Raw genomic sequence first — 19,276 nt, 5'->3', positions numbered from 1 at the left:
AATATCTTAGAATTTGTTTATATTATTAATGGGAGATGGGAGTGTCAACTCCACCAACCATTGCATGCGGTTGGTTTTGGAATAACATTGTATATATTCTTAAGTTGTGTAGCCCTCTTGTTCGTGTATTACGCATGGTAGATCATGAAAACAAACCAGCTATGGGTTATATTTATGAGGTTGTTGATAGGGCAAAGGATGCAATTCAGAAGGCATTTGATGGTAAAAGGAAAAATATCTCAAAATTTTTTGAGATTATTGATAGGAGATGGGAGTATCAACTCCACCAACCATTGCATGCGATTGGTTTCTATTTGAATCCTCAATTTTATTATGATGATGCGGAAAGAATTGATTTAGATAAAGAGATTATAAATGGCCTTTATAAAGTAATTCAGATGTTCGAAAGTGATAAGAACAAGTCGAATACAACCATTGATGAATTATCAAGGTCTAAGAATGCAGAAGGGATTTTTGGTAATAACATGGCTATTTGATGGCAGAAAAAGTAAAAAGCACTGGGCAAATGTTCATATATAGTCAATTAATATTTGTGTTTAGTTATTTTAATAATTGCTATTTTTATTTAGTCAATTTGCTAACTTAGGTAATATTTATATTTTCGGTCGATTGGTGGACAACATTTGGCGCTTCAACTCCAAATCTACAAAAAATTGCCATCAAAATTCTAAGTTTAACATGTAGTGCATTTGGTTGCAAGCAAAACTGGAGTGTGTTTGAGCATGTATGCCTTTATTAAATTTACTTGTGTAATGATTTATCTTATATTTATATTTTACATTTAAATTTTAAATGTTTTAGTAATTCAATTCTATTTTATGAATTCACAGATTCATATTAAAAAGAGGAATCACTTGGATCAAAAGTGATTAAATGATTTGGTGTTTATTAAGTTCAACCAGATGCTAAAAGAGAGTTTTGATTCACGCAATTACACCGATCCCATCTCTCTAAAAGATATTGATGAGAGCAATGAGTGGTTATTGGGAGAGATGGATGGGGCTGAAGATGAATTGGTGTTTGACGTGGGGACATGTTGCTCGTGCTTCTAGGGTTGAAGAACCACTAAGATATACAAGATCTAGGGGCTCAAGCTCAACTTCATAGTTATGAGCCAAGTGGCCCAAATGCAACCAATTCCAAAAGACCTAGAAGAAGAGAATGTCGACATTACAAATCTGATGAATATGAAGATGATGATGATTTGAAATTTCCAAATGAAGAAGATGAAAATGATGAGGAAGAATGAATGTTGGATTCTTGAAGAAATAAGAATCAAGAATGGATAAATGGAGTCAATGGACATTTGAGAAAATTATTTTGAGATTTTGTATAGACACTAAACTTGCTTTTTGTATAGGTTGATCTCTGTGAATGATGATTGATGGAAGAAGTCAAGAACCTTTTTTTAATATTAGAAAATGGATATTGACATATTTAAATACTTAATATATAGCTTGTGAGTTTTAATATTTTTCAAATATGACTAATTCCTTATTTGCTTATTACAATAAATGATTAATTTTTATATTGATTTTGTTATGTATGAGCCATGGTGAGGATGTCGATACCAAGAGGAAAGTGTCTTTTAACTTTTTTAATTATGATTATTTAATGTTGCATAGGTTGTGCTCATAGTCATATTCTTTAATTCTTTTTATATTTTATATTGAATCATTGAATGTGTTATACTGTTCTGTTATTGTCTTTTTTTTGTAGTCTCCTTTAATTATATAATGCTGATTTCTTAATTCTGTAGATTGTTGATTGCATATTTTGCTGATTAACCAATTGAACTAATAATTGATTTTAGATTTGTTCATTGATGATTGCATACTTTATCAGTTATCTCTAATTTTTATTTCTGTAGGCTTAAGATTGATGATTGCATATTTTCCTGATTAACTTTAGATTGCTGATTATATACTTCACCTAATGTCTAATAATCTAAGTATCAATCTAACCAATTTAACTAATAGTTAACTTTGTTTTTGAAATTTTCCTGATTTCTTATAATTTCTACATTTTTTTCTATTTTAGTTTTTTTTTTTTTAAGTTTGTGTGCCTTTTTGAAAAAGGTGTGTGCCTTGCCTTGCGCCTTAGGCACATTTGAAACCTGTCGTTTTTTGTGCGCTTTTCGCTTTTAAAACACTGGTAAGGATGCATTATTGTCGACATGGTGACGAGGTGTTATGCAATGGTTCAGAGGTGCCACATGGCGCAACGTCACTAGAGGGCCAAATTACTCCTCATCAACAACCAATTTATACAAAAAAGAAACCACACAGTTAAGAAATAAGGATATGGAACAAATAGAAATTCGACAATATATTGGAAAGGAAAAATAAAATAATTAATAAGATAAAAGAAGTACAAGAGAGATTAATAGAAAATCCTACGAGAAGAGAAATCATAGACCATGAGGCCAAAAAGAATCTAGAACAGATTGGCTAAAACTAGGGGCAAAAATACAAAATTCTTCCATACTACCAGGGAGAAGTAGAAACTGGATTTATAAAATAAAGAATGACAATGGCAACTGGGTTTAAAATATTAGTGATATTAAAGAATTATTTACTAAAAAAATATGAAGAAAGGTATAGAAAGAGGAGAAATGGAAAATATTGATCATGTACTAGAGGAAATCAATACCATAATCAACGATGACCAAAATGATTATTTAATAAAAGAAGTCATGGAGGAGGAAGTTTGGAGTGCACTCAATTCAATGGGAGATGTAAAAGCTCCTGGCCCTGATGGATTAAATGCATACTTTTATAAAAATATAAGTCAATCATCGGAAACTTTGTGAAAGAAGTAGTGAATGCTTTCTTTCCTTCCGGGAAAATGACAAAAGGACTAAATATAACTTTTGTAACACTAATCCCGAAAAATGATAACCTAGGTACAATTAACAAATTCAGACCAATAAGCCTATGTAATATTATATATAAAATTATTGTAAAAATTCTTATAAATAGGTTGAAACCTATTTTGGGGGAAATAATAGGCCCATACTAGAGTGCTTTTGTTCCAAGGAGACAAATAATGGATAATATTCTAGTAGCTCATGAAATGATGAACACCATGAGAAAAGAAAAAAAAAAGGAACTCAGGGACTCATGGCTTGCAAAATAGATATGGAAAAAGTGTACAATGGATTGGAATGGACTTTTATTAAAAAAATTAAGAAAATGGGGTTTTCATGAAAAATGGGTTAATTGTATTATGCAATGCATAAGTATAGTATCCTTCCAAATTCTAATAAATGGGTCTCCAACAAGAAGTTTCAACCTAAGTAGAGGGATTAGGCAAGGAGAGACCCCCTATCCCCATACATTTTTGTTCTATGTAGCGGAGCCCTTTCTAGGATGATTGGTAATGTAAACCATCAAAATAAAAGAAGGTCAGAATTCAAAGCATCGAGGGGACCCACTATCCCCCTACTCCAATTTGCAGATGATTGTATAATATTTGCTAAGGCCAATATTGACAATGCCCTAAGAATCAAGGATATCATGGAAAAATATGCTAGGGCATCTGGACAAAAACCCAACTATGATAAGTCCACATTATTTTTCTCCAAGAACATGCACAAGGGGTTACAAAAAGTAATCTTGAGAGTTCTAAAAATCCCTATAGAAAAAGAAAGAAAGAAACCTATTTGGGTGCCCCCATAATTGAGGGGAGAGTTAAAAGGAAATATTTAAGAAAATGGAGGAGATTGTCAATAAAAAACTTGTAGGATGGAAGAAAAACACTCTCTCACTAGTTGGCAGAGTAACCTTACTGAAAGTATCTATTTTCATGATGCCCCAATTTATAATGACAGTTTTTAAAATACCCAAAAATATGGTGTCTAGTTTGGAAAAAAAAAACAAAGTGAATTTCTCTAGAAAAAGAAGGACAATAATTGTATTAATCTAAAAAATTGGAATGTGCTTTGCAAGAATAAGGATAATGGTGGTTGGGGTTTAAGAAAACTCCAATGGGTAAATCTAGTAAGCTTGGCTAAGTTAGGATGGAGAATATTAATCCAACTTAAAAACCTTTGGGTCAAACTAATACAAAACAAATATTTAAGAAATGAAAATTTTTAGCAGGCTACTCCAAAGAAGAATTGTTGTTGGGCATGTAGAAGAATTTTGGAGTCCAAAGAAATCCTAAGAAAAGGAATAGGATGGAAGGTTGGAAATGGGGAAGCGATCAATTTTTGCGATACTCCATTAGGTGAGTATCGCAAACCAACCCAAACCAAAACCGAAAAGTCAGTGAATTTATTAGATTGGATAAAGCATGGAATAAAGAAAAAATTATAGAAGTTATTCCCAATAATATATTGGAGAAAATTAAAACCATCGCAATCAATACACTAAATAGAAATGACAAAATGATAAGGAGACCAGACGCAAAGGTAGTTTTTCTATAAAATCTACATACAAATTTTCTAACCTCAAGTTTATTATTGAAGGGAACTCAAAACTCATTTTTGACAGCCTTAGGAGCCATGTGGAGCCTCCGTGGAACATCAACAATCTCATCAAGGAGTGTCAAAGATATCAACACCAATTTCAACACCAACATTTCTTATGGTCATATCCTAACAGAAGCAAATTTTGTAGTGGATCAGTTAACCACCTTGGGGCATCAACACACCCTATCAAACTCAAAATTTCAAGATGTAAAACTGTATTTTATTTATGGCCTAGTAACTGATAGAAACTTTGAGTTGTAGGTCTTTCTATTTTATAAAAAAAAAAATCAGTTCGGATGAACTGGAGGAGTCCGGATATGCTCTTCACAGAGTGTGTCTCACGATGACCTCATAACCTGTCTTGGCCACGGGATCCTCTCCCTTATTTGTATTTATTATTCATGGAGAAATGTTCCCAATACAGGGTGGGATATGGCTGTGCAGTGAGTGTGAGGCACACTCTATAGAGAATAGATCCCAATTCGAAATGAAGACAAAATAGTACACAATGGGCTGTGCTACCTATGAGCCCCATCTGTACTGAACAAGATCTTGCAGAGTTAAACAAAGAATTGCATAAAGAGGTGGTTTGCTAAATGCTAATTGCTACCTCTTCTCAAAATAATATACAAATATTCTCACCTTATGGTTCCATTCACCTTTCAGTAAGTTAATTATCCTGATAAATACACTTACTTGGGTAAATGTTTTGTAGGAAAGACTCATTTACCCATATTTTTTTATTTCCCATATAAATAAAGCAATGATCATTTTAGCCATAGAAATCTAATATTAAAAGGGGGGAGGGGTATTTTTGTCTCATTCAAGTGTTGACAACTTCCATGCATGTGGGAAATTTATTTACATACTAAAAGATGGACAAAAATAATTTTTCCCTAATCTCCCCATAAATATGAAAAAAGAACATGAATTTTTTTGTCAATAAGAATCAAAATCCAAGACCAACTTTCTTAAAATCCAAAAAATGAAATGTTCTTGATGCAAAGTTTTGCAAGAATTGCACAATACCGACATTTACGCATTCCTTGTTGAAATAAATTATGAGGGTGTTTAGTTATGTTTACATTTATTGAGTAATTGATGCCCCATCAGCAAATGCCTCATTATGTGCATCCTTACGTAATTGATGCTGGCAAATCTATGCACTTTTCCCATTTTAGGAAACTTCATTTTGGAGCTTCTCCCAACGGGTGGGCGGTGTCTAATGTTGCCTCATTAATTGATTTTTTCGATTTTAAAGCCATACAAATACAAAACATTTACTCAATAAATGTAAAGGAACCAAAACGCATTGCGAATTAAAGTGCAAATCCAAGAGTTCACATCAGCGCCCCACATCCGGGCGCCCACAAACGCCCCATACAATCAAACGGGAACACCTCCCGCACGAACTCCTTCTTAATGCGTGCGGACTCAACTTTCACCCAAACCAGTGAAAAAACCCAAACGCCCCATTCCGGCCCTCTCTTTCCATTCGACTTCGAGTCTTCGAGTACCCCTGTTAAACGTCCTTCCCTCTCCACTTCCTTCTTCGGCGTAGGCGTTCGTTTCAATGATCACACCATTCAAAGTAATCAACGCCAGGCGAATCAGCACCTAATTCCCGCTCGACCCTTTCTCTCGATTCAACTTTGGAGTACCCTGTTCACTGTCCTTCCATCTCCACTTCCTTCTCCGGTGCCGGCATTCGTTCTGGCGATCATACCGTTCGAAGGTAAAGTTCCTATGTTTTGAAATAAAAAATAAGGAAAGTCGAATGATCGCTGAAATGGCTAATCAGAGTTCCCACAGAGAAAGTCTTGAATTGGCAGCCTATCTATTCAGAGTCGATTTCACATTGCTTATGATCACCTTTACCGGTGCAGAATTAACCTAAAAAATTCAGCTTCTTCCAAACTATCCAACAAATGGCAAAAAGGAAGACAGCTCCATATGAATTTTCCTTTGCTTGAGAATAGGCACGCTCTCTGAGTGAGGGAGAATCCATTGGATCTCCATAAAGAAGTGGCACCATACCAGATAAGTAAAAAGGACAATAATAACAGATCCCTGCACTTGCATTTGGACTATATGTTCTGTTCGTAATGTTTGAGAGGCTTCTTGCCCATGCTAGAGGGAAGAAGCAAAAAAACCTTCATGTTCGCTAGTGATGTACAATACAGAACATTATAATAGGTTCGGGAAAATATAAAAAAAACGAATGGAGGTAAGAAGAAGAAAACCGGCATCTATTCAATGGTGCCGGTAGTCGCCGGTGATGTCGGAATGAACGCCGGTGCCGGAGAAGGAAGCGGAGACGGAAGGACACTGAACAAGGGCCCTCCGAAGTCGAATAGAGAGAGAGAGAGGGGGGGCTGAGCGGGAATAAGGGTTTTGGTTTTGTTTTTTCACTTTTTTGGGTGAAATTTGGGTCCGCACGCGTTAGAAATAGAGCTTGTCCGGGGGACAGATGTCCTTTATTTGATGGTGTGGGGAGTTTTTGGGGCGCCGGTAGTTGGGCGCTGATGCGAACGCCAAGTACAACCAGTAGAAGGAGAACACGTATCCAAACAACCTTCTGTGCTGACGTGTATCGCTCTATGTTGCACAAGTAAAGATTTGTTCGCGGGCCGGGCTTCGGGTCCGACTTTACACAGTTTCGGGCTCTGCCCACTCAAAAAAATGTCTTCCGAGCCCGGTCCACACGTCCAATCATCTTTGTTCTCTCTCTCCGATCAGTCTGTCTATATAAAGCTAGCGCTCGCGGGTCTCGCTTCTTTCGATTTTTCCACATGCGCGAAAGGCGAAATGCTTCCGAAATCCGTACTCCCCAAATAGACTCAAGCTAGACTAGAGTATATAGTAGTCTCAGTGGAGACGCAATCGAAACAGGAAAAACCCCAAATTAAAAAACCAAAAGAAATAGAGAAAAAAACAGAGAAATAATTTGTAGGAAAAAAAAAGAAAGATAAATCATAAAACCCTAGTTAGTAGCGCTAAACTAGTACTACTACTACTGCGACAGTTCACTTCCACGGGTGAGAAAGCTGAGAGCGGAAGCGAGGAACGAGGAGGGGCAAGCCCCTTTCTCTGTTCTCCTTTGCCTATCTTCTTTTCTTCTTCTTCTTCGTGGAAAGGGGAGGAGTTTGTGTTTTGTCGATCAATCAGATACCGAGAGGTCTTCTCCAATCCCCTCGCCACCGCGTCGATTTATATGCGTAAGCTCTTCTTCCGATTTTAATCCCTTAGACCCTCTAAAACCCTAGTTTTTGAGAACCCCCACTAAGAGTTCTTTTTGTCTTTTCGTTCGTTTCGTCTTTTTTTCTTTTCTTTTCTTTTCCCATTCTATTCTGTTATTCTTGATGAAACAAGATTTGAATTCGATTTGTTTCGTGTAACGCTTGTTATTGGTTTGGTTTCGGTTACTTTAGGTTAGCAATCAACGTCGTTTCTTGTTTTAATTTGTCCTTTTGATGCTTCTTCTTTTGTGTTTTTGTTTTTAGGGGGTAAATTGATTATTCTTGCTTTTGGGTTTTGGTTGGTTCCCTTCTGCCCCCCACCCCCCTTTTGTCGTCCACATCATTGACTCGATTTGGAGTTTTTTTTTTCTTTTAATTTTGTAGTTTTCTTCAATTTATCGGATATGAGGAACAACCCATCTTTAGATTCCTTGAAGTATGCTGTCAGAAGACAATTGAGCATCTTCAATATCATCTCGTTGAAACTAGTTTAATACTGGAATAGCATATTTTTTTTAGGGAAAGAACTCCCTTTTCTGTGGTCACGCAGTTTGTATTATCGGGTTACTTTACTCATTGTATAGGGAGGGAATAGGGCTTTTTCAAAGAACTTGTTAATTGTGTTATACCACCTCGGTTCTACTTATAACATTTTACTTTTGGCCCATTCATTGAACTGTTATTGCTTTTTACTGGGTCTTGTTGAGTGTCCCAAGCTCTCCGGGGATGAGTAAATGAATGGTGTTAGTTTGGGGAACCCAGCTGTTGGCATATCAGAATCAGAGATAACGTGTATGTTATTTATTAATGATACGGTTTTTGGTAAAATTTGGGGTAAACATAAGATTTGCAAGCAGAATTGAATGAACCTATCAACTAATGAGATGTCACTGTACAGTTTTTACCAGTTATAACAGAAAAATGCATGGGATATGGTTGAATCAGTCCATGGGATAAATCTCTCTGACCTAAAGTGTTTTAAAGATAGAGCATTGAGATATGGCTGTTCTTCCTTGTGAATTGGTTAACCCAGTAGAACTTCTCTCAGTTAGACTTAAAAGGAAAAAAGACAGAAAAATTCAGATTGAGTGGCTTCTTTGTTCTTTGAATTAGATGAAATAGATGGAATGGATGACCTTGTCTCAGATGAACTACTGAATTACAGTGGCTGCATACTTCTTGAGTCTTTAGAACGATACCTGTAAATTCAAATGGATTTTATCTTTATATGCTGACATCTTCAGAAGTTGCATTACATGACCACGTTACTCTGCTTTGTTATGCTGGCTGACTGTTAGCTAATGCATGAGTTCAGTAACATCGTAGAATATTTTGGACTTCTTGGAGAGTAATGGAACTTGAGAATTTTGAGTTCTATTTTTATCAAAGGAATCATGAAAAATGAAGTCATTAAGATTGGAATTCTTTGTATAGCATCTTCAAATTTCTAATACAATAGAAGCAAGAAACACAAACAATTGTTACAAGATTTTGTTCTCAATGTAATATCTGGAAGGAAAGAAATTGTATTTTGCTATGATAGCTTGCATGGTTCAAGGTGTTGGTATTGTGTTTGGAACACCTTGAACTTCTTACCATTGGGCAACTCATGATTAGAAGGCAACCAGTGGGCCCTGAAACAAAGAAAAGGAATTACAAATTACAACAGAAAAAAGGAAACAAACAGATTCTCACTCTGAGATGGATGAATCCCGAATTCCCGATATAACTCAGTTGTTCTGATCTCAATGTCAAGCAAAGTTGTCCTTCACAGAGTTAGCTGACCTAAGGAAGTAACTAAATGACTTAAGGCCAGGGCTTCTGATGTGACATTTCAGCAATCAGGGTGCCAATCGTTGAGCCAATTGTCACTTGAGAGTTCAGCTTCTCTGCTCACTAAAAACTTATAGCCATTGAAGTAGGGACGCAAATGGTATCCTCACCATCACCATCATCATCATCATCATCATCATCCATGTCTTATCCCAACTATATGGGGTAGGCTGCAAATGGTATCCTGTTTGTCTGAATTTGAATTCAAATTTGATCTTCTGAATTTGACTTGCTTAAAATTGGATCGGATATGGACCAACTCTGTTAGATCTGATATGATCCGATTTAAACATATGCTTATGTATATTTAAAATTATATTGTATATATCAGTAGAGCTGGTTTTAATGTTTTATTTTTACTAGTCATAGGTTCAAGTTTCAAACAAGTAATTTTCAATTTGTTTTGTTTATGATATACAATATCAAAGTCATTTTTAGTTCATTTTATTAATAACATATAATTTTTTATCCTTTTAGTATAATTTATTAATTCTATTCAATACTTCATTGCATCTGAATTTTATATAAACTCAAAGAATAAAATTTGATTTCAGTTTTGAGTATTAATGAATCAAATTTGGATCTAGGTATATCTGATTCATTCTGATCTGTTTGCATTCCTACATTGAAGAGGTCTAAGGTTTAGTGTATGAGTGGTTAGTCCAATTTATATTTGTCAAGATCTAATCAAAAGTCCTGTTATCATTATACTTTCTATGAAATTCCTACAAAAACTTCTATGGTTTGTACAATATTATTTGCCAAATCCAAATAAGAAATGCTTATTATTATGAATAATTATAAATATCACCTCTTTTAATACAAAATCACATTTCAAAAAAAAAAAAGAAGAATTACCAAAATTATCCTTGGATTTTACATTTTGCTATTCAAATATGTTGCTGGAAATGACGGTTAAATATAGTATGTTGGTGACATGTTTTCCCTTCTTTTTGAAAGAAAAGTCAATAATGAACTTTGTTTCCTTTTCCCCATATATCCTGGAATTTTATTTTCTTTACAAATCTTAGAGAGGGTAACAATGCCTCTTCTTTGCTGTGGAATGTCTGAAATATGCATCCTAAAGTCTGATGGTAATGGAATTGGAATCTATCAAAAAAAAGATGGTAATGGCATTGGAGGCTTGCCTGTGGAAACGAATGGGCTATTTTGTTTCACCTACTTTGAGGGTCTAAACAAAAACTCAAATACCAAAATTCCCTTTGGGTACTAGTGCCCTATACTAAATTTTGATACTGTTAACCAACTGAAGTAGTTGGTCATTGGGTTGAGGTGTTGAAACTTCTTGCATTTCAGGGTACTTACCCTAAAATTCAAAATTTCATGTTGTTTTTCCCCTCTTTCTCTTATTTACTTATTTTATTGTAGGGAAACATGTATTATATTACTTCTTGCTTGTGGTGCTTACCAGCAAGAAAATATCATGCAGGTTCTTGTGCACCACCTTGTTCAGAAGTTCTATTGCTTTGGCTGTTCTTTGGTGTCAGTGAAAAATCAAAGTTACTTCTTCACTGAGCTTTTCTAGTGCTCCTTACTTTGTAAATTTGAAGAGGTTCATGGTCATGGTCACTGAAAGTCAGTTTATAAATCTAGACAGTGCCCCTTATCAATCCTTTCAGCTATCAACCATGGTTGCTGCTGAAAAGCTGGCACTGAAGAAGAAGTTGAAGCTTGAACTTGCTTGTGTTAGGTCTGCAACAGAAAGAATTGGAGTAGAGTTTGAAAAAAGATCATGTGAGTTTAATCAGCAGGGTTCTTTAATTGGTGAAAGTGGTAGAACTACTTCTGGTAAAGAGCAGAGAAGCACAGAGATGAGCAAAGTGCAAAAAAGTACCAATTGTCATTCTGTTTATGTAGAAATGGGTGTTGCTGACAAATCTAAAGTGGAATCTGGTGTCCTTTGTGCTAGTAAGCGGGGACCTCCTAACAGATTGGAGGTTCAATTGGTAAAAAAACAGAGAATGGACACAGGTATGGTGCAACAATGTATGGCCCTGCTGAAGAAGCTGATGAATCATCCGGTTGGTTGGGTTTTTAACCAGCCAGTTGATCCTGTAGCATTAAATATTCCAGATTATTTCTCAATAATATCTGAACCCATGGACTTGGGCACAATAAAGTCTAAACTGCAGAAAAAGCTGTACTCTTGTGCCGAAGAGTTTGCGGCAGATGTGAGGCTAACATTTTCCAATGCCATGCTTTATAATCCTCCTGCAAATGATGTGCATAAAATGGCCAAGGAATTAAATAGGATCTTTGACATGAGATGGAAATCACTAGAAGTGAAATGGGGTGGGGAAAGCACAAAGGTTGGGCAGCAGTCAATTTCCAGTGAGGTGAAAAAGAAAACTCAGAATAAGATAAGCTCTAAAAAAGCACCTACCTCCCATGTAAATTCATTGCCCAGGAAGTCAATGCCATCTGTGGATAAGCAGAAACTGAGAAAGGATCTAGTGGAAATATCAAAGGGAAAACTTCCACTTCCCTTGCTTCATTTCTTTCAGAAATTGGGTTTGGTTGGCCAGGCTGAAGAAAGAATTGAAGTGGATATTGATGCATTTGATGATGAGACAGCATTGGAGGTGCAGAGACTCATAAGGAATTACCTTGATGCAAAATCTGCAGATCCAAATAGATTACGTGTTAGTGCTTATTTTACATCCTTTTCTTTTGATTGATTATTGAATACTTTTTTTTTTCTGCCAATGCTGTTTCTTTTTGAATTGTGCTATTTTCTAATTATTTGCATTGCATGTGCAGGCTGCTGAGACAACTAATACTTCTGGTCATGAGTCCTTACAGAACGAATTTCAAAAAGGTATGAAGTGGCAGAGTAACATTGACATTACGGTTTCAAAAAAATGTTGACATTTTCTGCCTTATGGCTTGTACAAGAGTTAATTGTCAATATGTCACACAGGTACTAGCAATAGTAATAGACCTATATCTGTCTCTGCTGGTACCAAGCCACGTGTGAGTCCTGGAGCCTGCATAAATTGTTCATGTAACAGCATTACTTCCCAGTGCAGCCATAACAATGATTTCACCCAAGCTTCCTCGAGTGGTTAGTTGGTCTTTGCTGTCTTCTCTTACTGCAATATTTCTTTATTGGATTTTTATTATTAAGCATATAATAGATTTATTTGCCATTGAACATGTAGTAATATACAATATTACATTTAATCTTGTGCTACAGACCTTGACTCAGAAAGATCATCGGGCAGAAACAACCATGCATACAATGATGGTGTATCAAACCTGGTATATATGATTGCATTTTGTTAACTCTCATGAACATTGTCAGTTGAGCTCTGTGAACGAAAACATTGCATTCTATGCTAACTGTGATTGAAGTGTTGTGCTTGGTTCTAGGGTCATCTTGAAAATGACACAGAAAAGGCACGGATGAGCAAGTCAGACCCTGATTCTGATGGTGAGAAAGGTTTTAGTAATGTCAGGAACAAAGCATTTTTTTCATTTCCTTTATTTGCGAACTGATAAATATTACATTTTATATTATTGATAGGTGCTGTAAGTATTGTGGATGAAGAAAATGGTCGACCTAGTTCTCGTCCTGCAACTCCTGCCATTGTTGCTGCTCCTGGAGAAAGTTAACTTGTCTACTCATATTCTTCTAACATTATTTTATCTGACAATTTCCAGAATCTTATTTTTATCCCCCTGTGGTTTAGGATGGGAGGATTCTGTTTATGATGGACAGTTGTCACCAAACAAGGCCCTCCGTGCTGCAATGCTAAAGAGCCGCTTTGCTGACACCATCCTGAAAGCACAACAGAAGACACTCCTAAACCATGTAAGTATTTTTCTTACCATTGGATATAGTAAATTGGAAGGCTGTTTTATGGCTTGTTTCCAAAAATGTGCTTACATGTCTAACCATTCAGGGTGAGAAAGGTGATCCAATCAAAATGCAGCAGGAAAAAGAAAGATTAGAAAGGAAGCAGCGGGAAGGTGACCTTTGCAACTTTGTAGTCTAGATGGAACTTTAACTAGAAATGCATACATGTGTATGTATGTCTAACCATACATGTGCCAGTTTTGTTGTACTTGTACATGTCTTCTGTGAACTTGCACATTTGCAGTGCTTCTTACTGAAAGACATGGCATGCCCATACATTTGTGATTGACTGTAGATTTTAGTTGTTGGAAGTTTCTGTCACATGGTAAATATGCCCAACGCTCTCTCTTTAATTGGATGATTCCGTAAACATATTCTCTGTGTATGCTATATACATGCTGATAAAAAGTGAGAAAGGTTATGCTATTTTCATGTAGACCATGTGTTCATCATTAGGGGTGGATTCGAGCCAAGCCGAGCCGAATACTACCAGGCTTGAGCTCGGTTCGAGCCAAAACCTTGAGCTCGAGCTCAGCTGAGTAAAAAATTCATAAGCTCGAGCTCGGCTCGAGCTTGATTTTGAGAAAAAATATTTTATAAAAAAAATTATATATAAAAATATTTTTATTTGATATTTAAAAAATTAAGAATTATAATAATTAATAATTATAATATTTTTATTATATATATTAAATATCAAATATATATAAGCTCGAGCTCGGTTCGAGCCAAAACCTTGAGTTTGAGCTCGGCTTGAGTAAAAAATTCATAAGCTCGAGCTCGATTTTGAAAAAAAAATATTTTATAAAAATAAACAATTATATATAAAAATATTTTTTATTTGGTATTTAAAAAATTAAGAATTATAATAATTAATAATTATAATATTTTTATTATATATATTAAATATCAAATATATATGAGCCAGCTCGCGAGCCTCATGAGACGAGCTTGAGCTCGGTTGAAACCGAGCTGAGCCGAGCTCAAACAGCACTTGAAAAGCTCGGCTCGTTGCCACTCCTATTCATCATTTCAGATGATTTTGTTAACTGCTCACATTGATGAACATGTTTGCCACTGGCATGTATGGGGGCCCGTGGGAAATGGTTTTATTAATTCCTGCATGCAGACTGCATGTCGACTAAAAATATATCTTTTTTCACTCTTCTATTATAATGTTTTTGGTGTACTTGTTTATATATGTTGATCAGATTTCTTATAATTAGAAAAAAAGAAAAAGAGAATGGTTGGAAAACTCTGTTGTTTTATTAGATTTTAGCAAGTACATGCCGCTGATTGCACTTTTGCATATGATCGAACCATCCAGAGTCTTTGTTATTATATTACATTTAAATGTGATAACTGATAAGTATAATGAATCTTACTAAAGCTCAAGGTCTGTGACTTCAGAAGATGAATAAGGTGCCATTCAGTAAACTAGTTATGAATTATCTAGGGAGAATACAGTGTTGGAATACAGCAAATGGCAATAACTAGTTAGTTCAAGTCTAGGATTATAAATTGAGATATTAAAGAATTAACTCATTGTTATAGCGAGGGAATGTTATAGGAACAATTAGTGAACATATTTACCTTTTTTTTTGATAATTTAGTGAACATATTTACCTTGATAGAGCTGATTCACATCAGGGTAGTTCAGTGGCTGAAATCATCAGACCTATTCACAGATTTTAATGTGGATGATTTGCTAAGGAATTGGAGAGAGATTGCTAGCAGTGCCCAGGTCAAAACGGGTCTAAGTATGTCTTGGACCCTTCCCCCCACTGGATTTATAAAGCTGAACTTCGATGGTAGTAGTAGAGGGAATCCTGGGCAGTCAGGCATAGGGGGTTGATTTACAGATGAGAATGGGACTGTTTTAGATCTGTTCTCAGGCCCAATCAGGAGCAGTGACTCTCAGGGCTGAGATATTTGCAGTCTTGGAAGGTGCCCAAAGAGCAAAGGATATGAACATTAGAAGGCTTGGATTATGGAACTACAACAACAAAAGGAGAAAATTCAGATGGCTGGTTAAGGACATGGAAACAAAGTTCAGTTGGGTGAAGAGATCTGCTAATTCGTTTTCCCTTTGTGGGGGGTTCATGCCTCTGCTGGGGAGTTAAGAGAGTTTATCTCCCCCTTTGTATAATTAATTATTCTGATTGATTAATGAAAGTTTTTTTATTGATAAAAAAACATATTTGTCTTCAAGAAATGAGAAAGTGTGCGCTCTTAAGTGTTTCTTTGTGTTTATAAGGTATTAGTGACTTCTCTATTTTTTCTTTTTACATTTTTTGACAGTAAATGTTGAAATCAACTTGTGCATATTTGCCTGGTTTTTCTAATTAAAGAAAAGTTGAGTGTGCTTCAAAACCTGAAACCTGCATGTGGAAATTCAGAGACAAACATCTCTTATGCAGATATGAATGCGTAAATAAGTGGTTATACATTCCAATCATGGAAGTGGATGTGTTGTTGGACTGTTAGCACCACGTGCATATGGGAACGAAATGAAACCTATGATGTAGCACGATGCCCCTACTAAACTATGAATCTATCTGATAAAGAAGGGGATTCAACTATTTATTTCTCTGTCACTATGTTTCTATAAAACACTTGCGTCAAATAAATTTTAATACGTAGAATATGATGGTTTGGTGCACGTGTATGTGGAATAACACAAGTTACATAGATGTCTACTTCAAGGGCAATTGATGACTAAAAGACTGTTCTTCCTATAAAAAAAAACTAAAAAAAACTATGAGACTGTTGTTTGCCAATGGAATGATGAAGCTTGTTACAGTCTTTAAGATTTCATGAGTGTTCTTTTGCCCCTTATATTCTTTTTATGTTTTTTTTGGAGGGGTGCGGGCATGTGGGGTGGCTGGGGATTGTTCTGACTTCTTGCCACGTCTTGTCCTTTTTCTAGTTTGATGTCACGACAAGGTTGTGCAGTTGTGCTTTCTCTTGTTCTTTTTTTGGGGGGTGGGTGTTGGTCATGGGTGTTTGTCTGGAGCCATATTTTGAGTAATCTTCCATGGTAAGTTCATTAAATAATTGTGTTTGGCTTTTGTTGTTGTATCCTTGGAAGGGGGGAGTGTCATTGTGCTGGGTGAGGCTTTTGGGTTTCAAGATTGATTGTATTTCAGATATTCCTTCATGTTATTTGGTTACGTTTTTCTGTGGCTTATATATCATTCTTTTCTTCAATAGCATTTAATTGCCTGTTAGAAAAAAGCTACATATGCATGTACACCAATAAAATACCAATGGTTACATGATAGCATTGTTATTTGCTTGTGTTTCTCAATCTTTTATCCTTAATTAACTACATTAGAAGGCATGGTTTTTCAAGTATATTAGTAGGTCATTCATGTGATTGGTTCTTGACCTTAGACATTTGGAATGATGACCATACGACATTGCACTTTCTGTTGTTACCCAAGAAGATATCTAAGTTTTTTTTCAAGTATTGAAGTCGTTTTCCTTTCTAAGACTTGGCTATATTCTGTTCTGGTGAGCAGAAAAGGCTAGGATTGAGGCACAAATCAGAGCTGCTGAAGCTGCATCACGTATGAGAGCAGAAGCTGAACAAAAGATGCAGCGGGAGAGGGCAAGAGAGGCGGCTCGAATCAAACTGCAGCAGGTTGTCCTTGTGGTCTTAAATATTTTTATCTTCAATGAAGTGTTTAAAAAAGAAACTGAAGTCCCTCTTGTTATCTTACTGTTTGTCTTCAATTAGATGGAGAAGACTGTTGAAATTGACGAGAATCAAGCCATTCTGAAGGATCTTGAAATGTTTGGTGGGTATACTCAACCCAAAGATGCCCGTGGTACTGAAGCACCAAAATGTGGAAATGTGGATGAGTTCGCTGATGACTTTTGTCATGTACTTGGAACATTGGAGGGGTGTCACCATGGCAATCCGTTGGAACGGTTAGGTCTCTTCAGGAAAGATGATTTTATGGAAGAAGAGGAAGAGGAGGCAAACTTGAACGGGGATGTGGAAGAAGGGGAGATTGGTTCATAGTAAGCTCATTTCTTGCTTGACCCTCGGGGGACTATAATCTGTTGTCGTTTTTTTTCCTCCTTCCTGCGTCTACCTCTGCAATCCATGACAATCGGGTGTAAATAAATCATTTTTGAGAGCGTGATAAACAAAGGAGACAAGGAATTTTGGGTAGCTGGTTATAGGTTGACGGATTTGGTAATGGTTAGTTTAGTTTCTGTAAGTACAACTTCATATATAAATTATATGAAAGGGCAAATTATTATATGATGTCTTCATTTTCAGTCGTGAACCTCTTTGAGTAAAACTTTTTCTCAGTTTATCTCCTGTTTTAGGTTATGTTTGGTGATCGAGTGGTTGTTAAGATAAGTAAGTGCTTATTTTAACAATCACTTGAGGTTGTTTTGTGATCCACTTGTCAAATCACTTATTGATTTTTAAGCATTTATTGAGGTGGGGATGTTTGATGTTATTTTTTTGATTTTTTGGGTGAATGTCATTTTGTTTAATTCAAAATTTTCAAAAGTTTTAAGCATTTTGGAGTTGTTTTTTATTTATTTTTATTTTTATTTTTTTGCAACTGGTTCAGAGGGGCCGGTTTAGGTCTCCTCTACCCCCACTATACGGGCTGATATGTGTTGATACTTTTAACTTTGCGAGTTTGGGTGAACTAACCTTCATTCGTCGGTGGTGTTGCTGGTAACACCGGAGGAGGCCTCAACATTTGTCAATGATGTTTCCACTTTACAGGTTTAAGTATCAAAATCGATAACTGAGGTTTAGATCAAGCATGATTAGGATAAAAAAGGAAAGATGCTTAAATTCGAATGTATTTGGTTTGAATACTGCCTTCAAACATACGATGCCTATGAAAACAGGGAGTCGTCCTTCATTTAGGCAGTATTTGGTTTGAATACTGCCTTCAAATAACCCTTCAAAGTGCTTCAAATAGAAAAATAAATATGCACAAAAAGAGTCTAACAGGTTTGTCGGCCGTTTTTTTGCACCGTTGATTACCCCGGTGGACCTGCAACTGAATTCATCGCCCCTTACGCGGCTACATCTGCTGTGTTTAAATAGGGGAAAACACAAAAGTACTTCTTGATGACTTTTACCAAACACAAGTATTTTACCATTTAATGTGTGGTTTCAACACTTAAAAAAATAAGTACTTGTTAAACAAGTGTTTATTATAAGTGAAATTAAACAGGGTCTAAATAATTTATTCCACGTGTTACCAATGCCAAATTGCCGGGATCGAATCAACTTTAGGGTGGGACCTATATAGAATCAATTCTCTAAATGCCAAATTGCCAAGACCTAAGATGATCAACCGCCAAGGACCGCAGGGGAGGAGGGGGGGGGGGGGAGGGTGTGTGTGCAAAGGGGAACGCCGCCTTTTTTTTTCCACTATATTCCTGGGTTTTCTTTCAAAAGCTCTCTCCGACCAAAAGAAAACGAACACGAAAATGGAAAACTGCTTTCGCAACCTACCTCTATTTTAGAGTTTCAAGTTTACCAGTGAGGATGAAGGCCCAAATTCATCCAACCTTCAAGCCAAGAGGAAGGAGCCTTGGGGCCCTCTCATCTACTTACCTGAAAAAGAAAGATGATTCTTCCAGTCTAGTTGTGTTGTTTGTATAATTACAAACTGCCATCACTTCATTCCAGTGATTTGTGCAGATCTTTGTCCAAGAAGCTGTTCACTGTTGCGAAGGTATTTAACATTTATAATAATAACGAAGCTATTAATGAATTGTGTTATTGATAAAAAAAAAATAACGATGAGCATTTGGGGTACTGTTTTTCAGTGGCGCCAC

At 36.1% G+C, this 19,276-nt stretch overlaps 1 protein-coding gene across 4 annotated transcripts; it reads left to right on the top strand.

The window, feature by feature from the left end:
• The first annotated feature begins 7,384 nt into the window (after positions 1-7,384).
• Positions 7,385-17,726, top strand: LOC148867052 (transcription factor GTE12-like). Of its 4 annotated transcripts, XM_088978139.1 has the most exons (12): positions 7,385-7,713; positions 8,633-9,746; positions 11,018-12,230; positions 12,349-12,406; positions 12,509-12,652; positions 12,785-12,849; positions 12,961-13,021; positions 13,115-13,198; positions 13,281-13,402; positions 13,494-13,560; positions 16,972-17,093; positions 17,190-17,726. In XM_088978139.1, exons 3-12 carry the CDS (start codon positions 11,145-11,147, stop codon positions 17,475-17,477), a joined length of 2,097 nt encoding a protein of 698 aa, XP_088834265.1. In that variant the 5' UTR covers positions 7,385-7,713; positions 8,633-9,746; positions 11,018-11,144; the 3' UTR covers positions 17,478-17,726. The 4 variants fall into 4 exon arrangements, with proteins under 4 accessions (XP_088834265.1, XP_088834262.1, XP_088834263.1 ...); XM_088978136.1 differs by lacking the exon at positions 8,633-9,746 and having other exon boundaries at positions 7,386-7,713; XM_088978137.1 differs by having other exon boundaries at positions 7,386-9,732.
• Positions 17,727-19,276: the final 1,550 nt, after the last annotated feature.

The sequence above is a fragment of the Nelumbo lutea genome, chromosome 3 (assembly GCF_056320005.1).
Source record: "Nelumbo lutea isolate HS-2025 chromosome 3, American lotus-T2T, whole genome shotgun sequence".
NCBI lineage: Eukaryota > Viridiplantae > Streptophyta > Magnoliopsida > Proteales > Nelumbonaceae > Nelumbo > Nelumbo lutea.
The sequence above is the reverse complement of the archived record's forward strand: the minus strand, read 5'-3'. Positions and strand labels throughout refer to the sequence as shown.

Bases quoted from the DNA above. Each gene is read 5' to 3' on its own strand.
- LOC148867052 (XM_088978139.1), top strand. From the start codon at position 11,145: ATGGTCATGGTCACTGAAAGTCAGTTTATAAATCTAGACAGTGCCCCT. The intron at 13,403-13,493 runs GTAAGTATTTTT...CTAACCATTCAG, and splicing joins AGAAGACACTCCTAAACCAT to GGTGAGAAAGGTGATCCAAT. The intron at 17,094-17,189 runs GTTGTCCTTGTG...GTCTTCAATTAG, and splicing joins CTCGAATCAAACTGCAGCAG to ATGGAGAAGACTGTTGAAAT.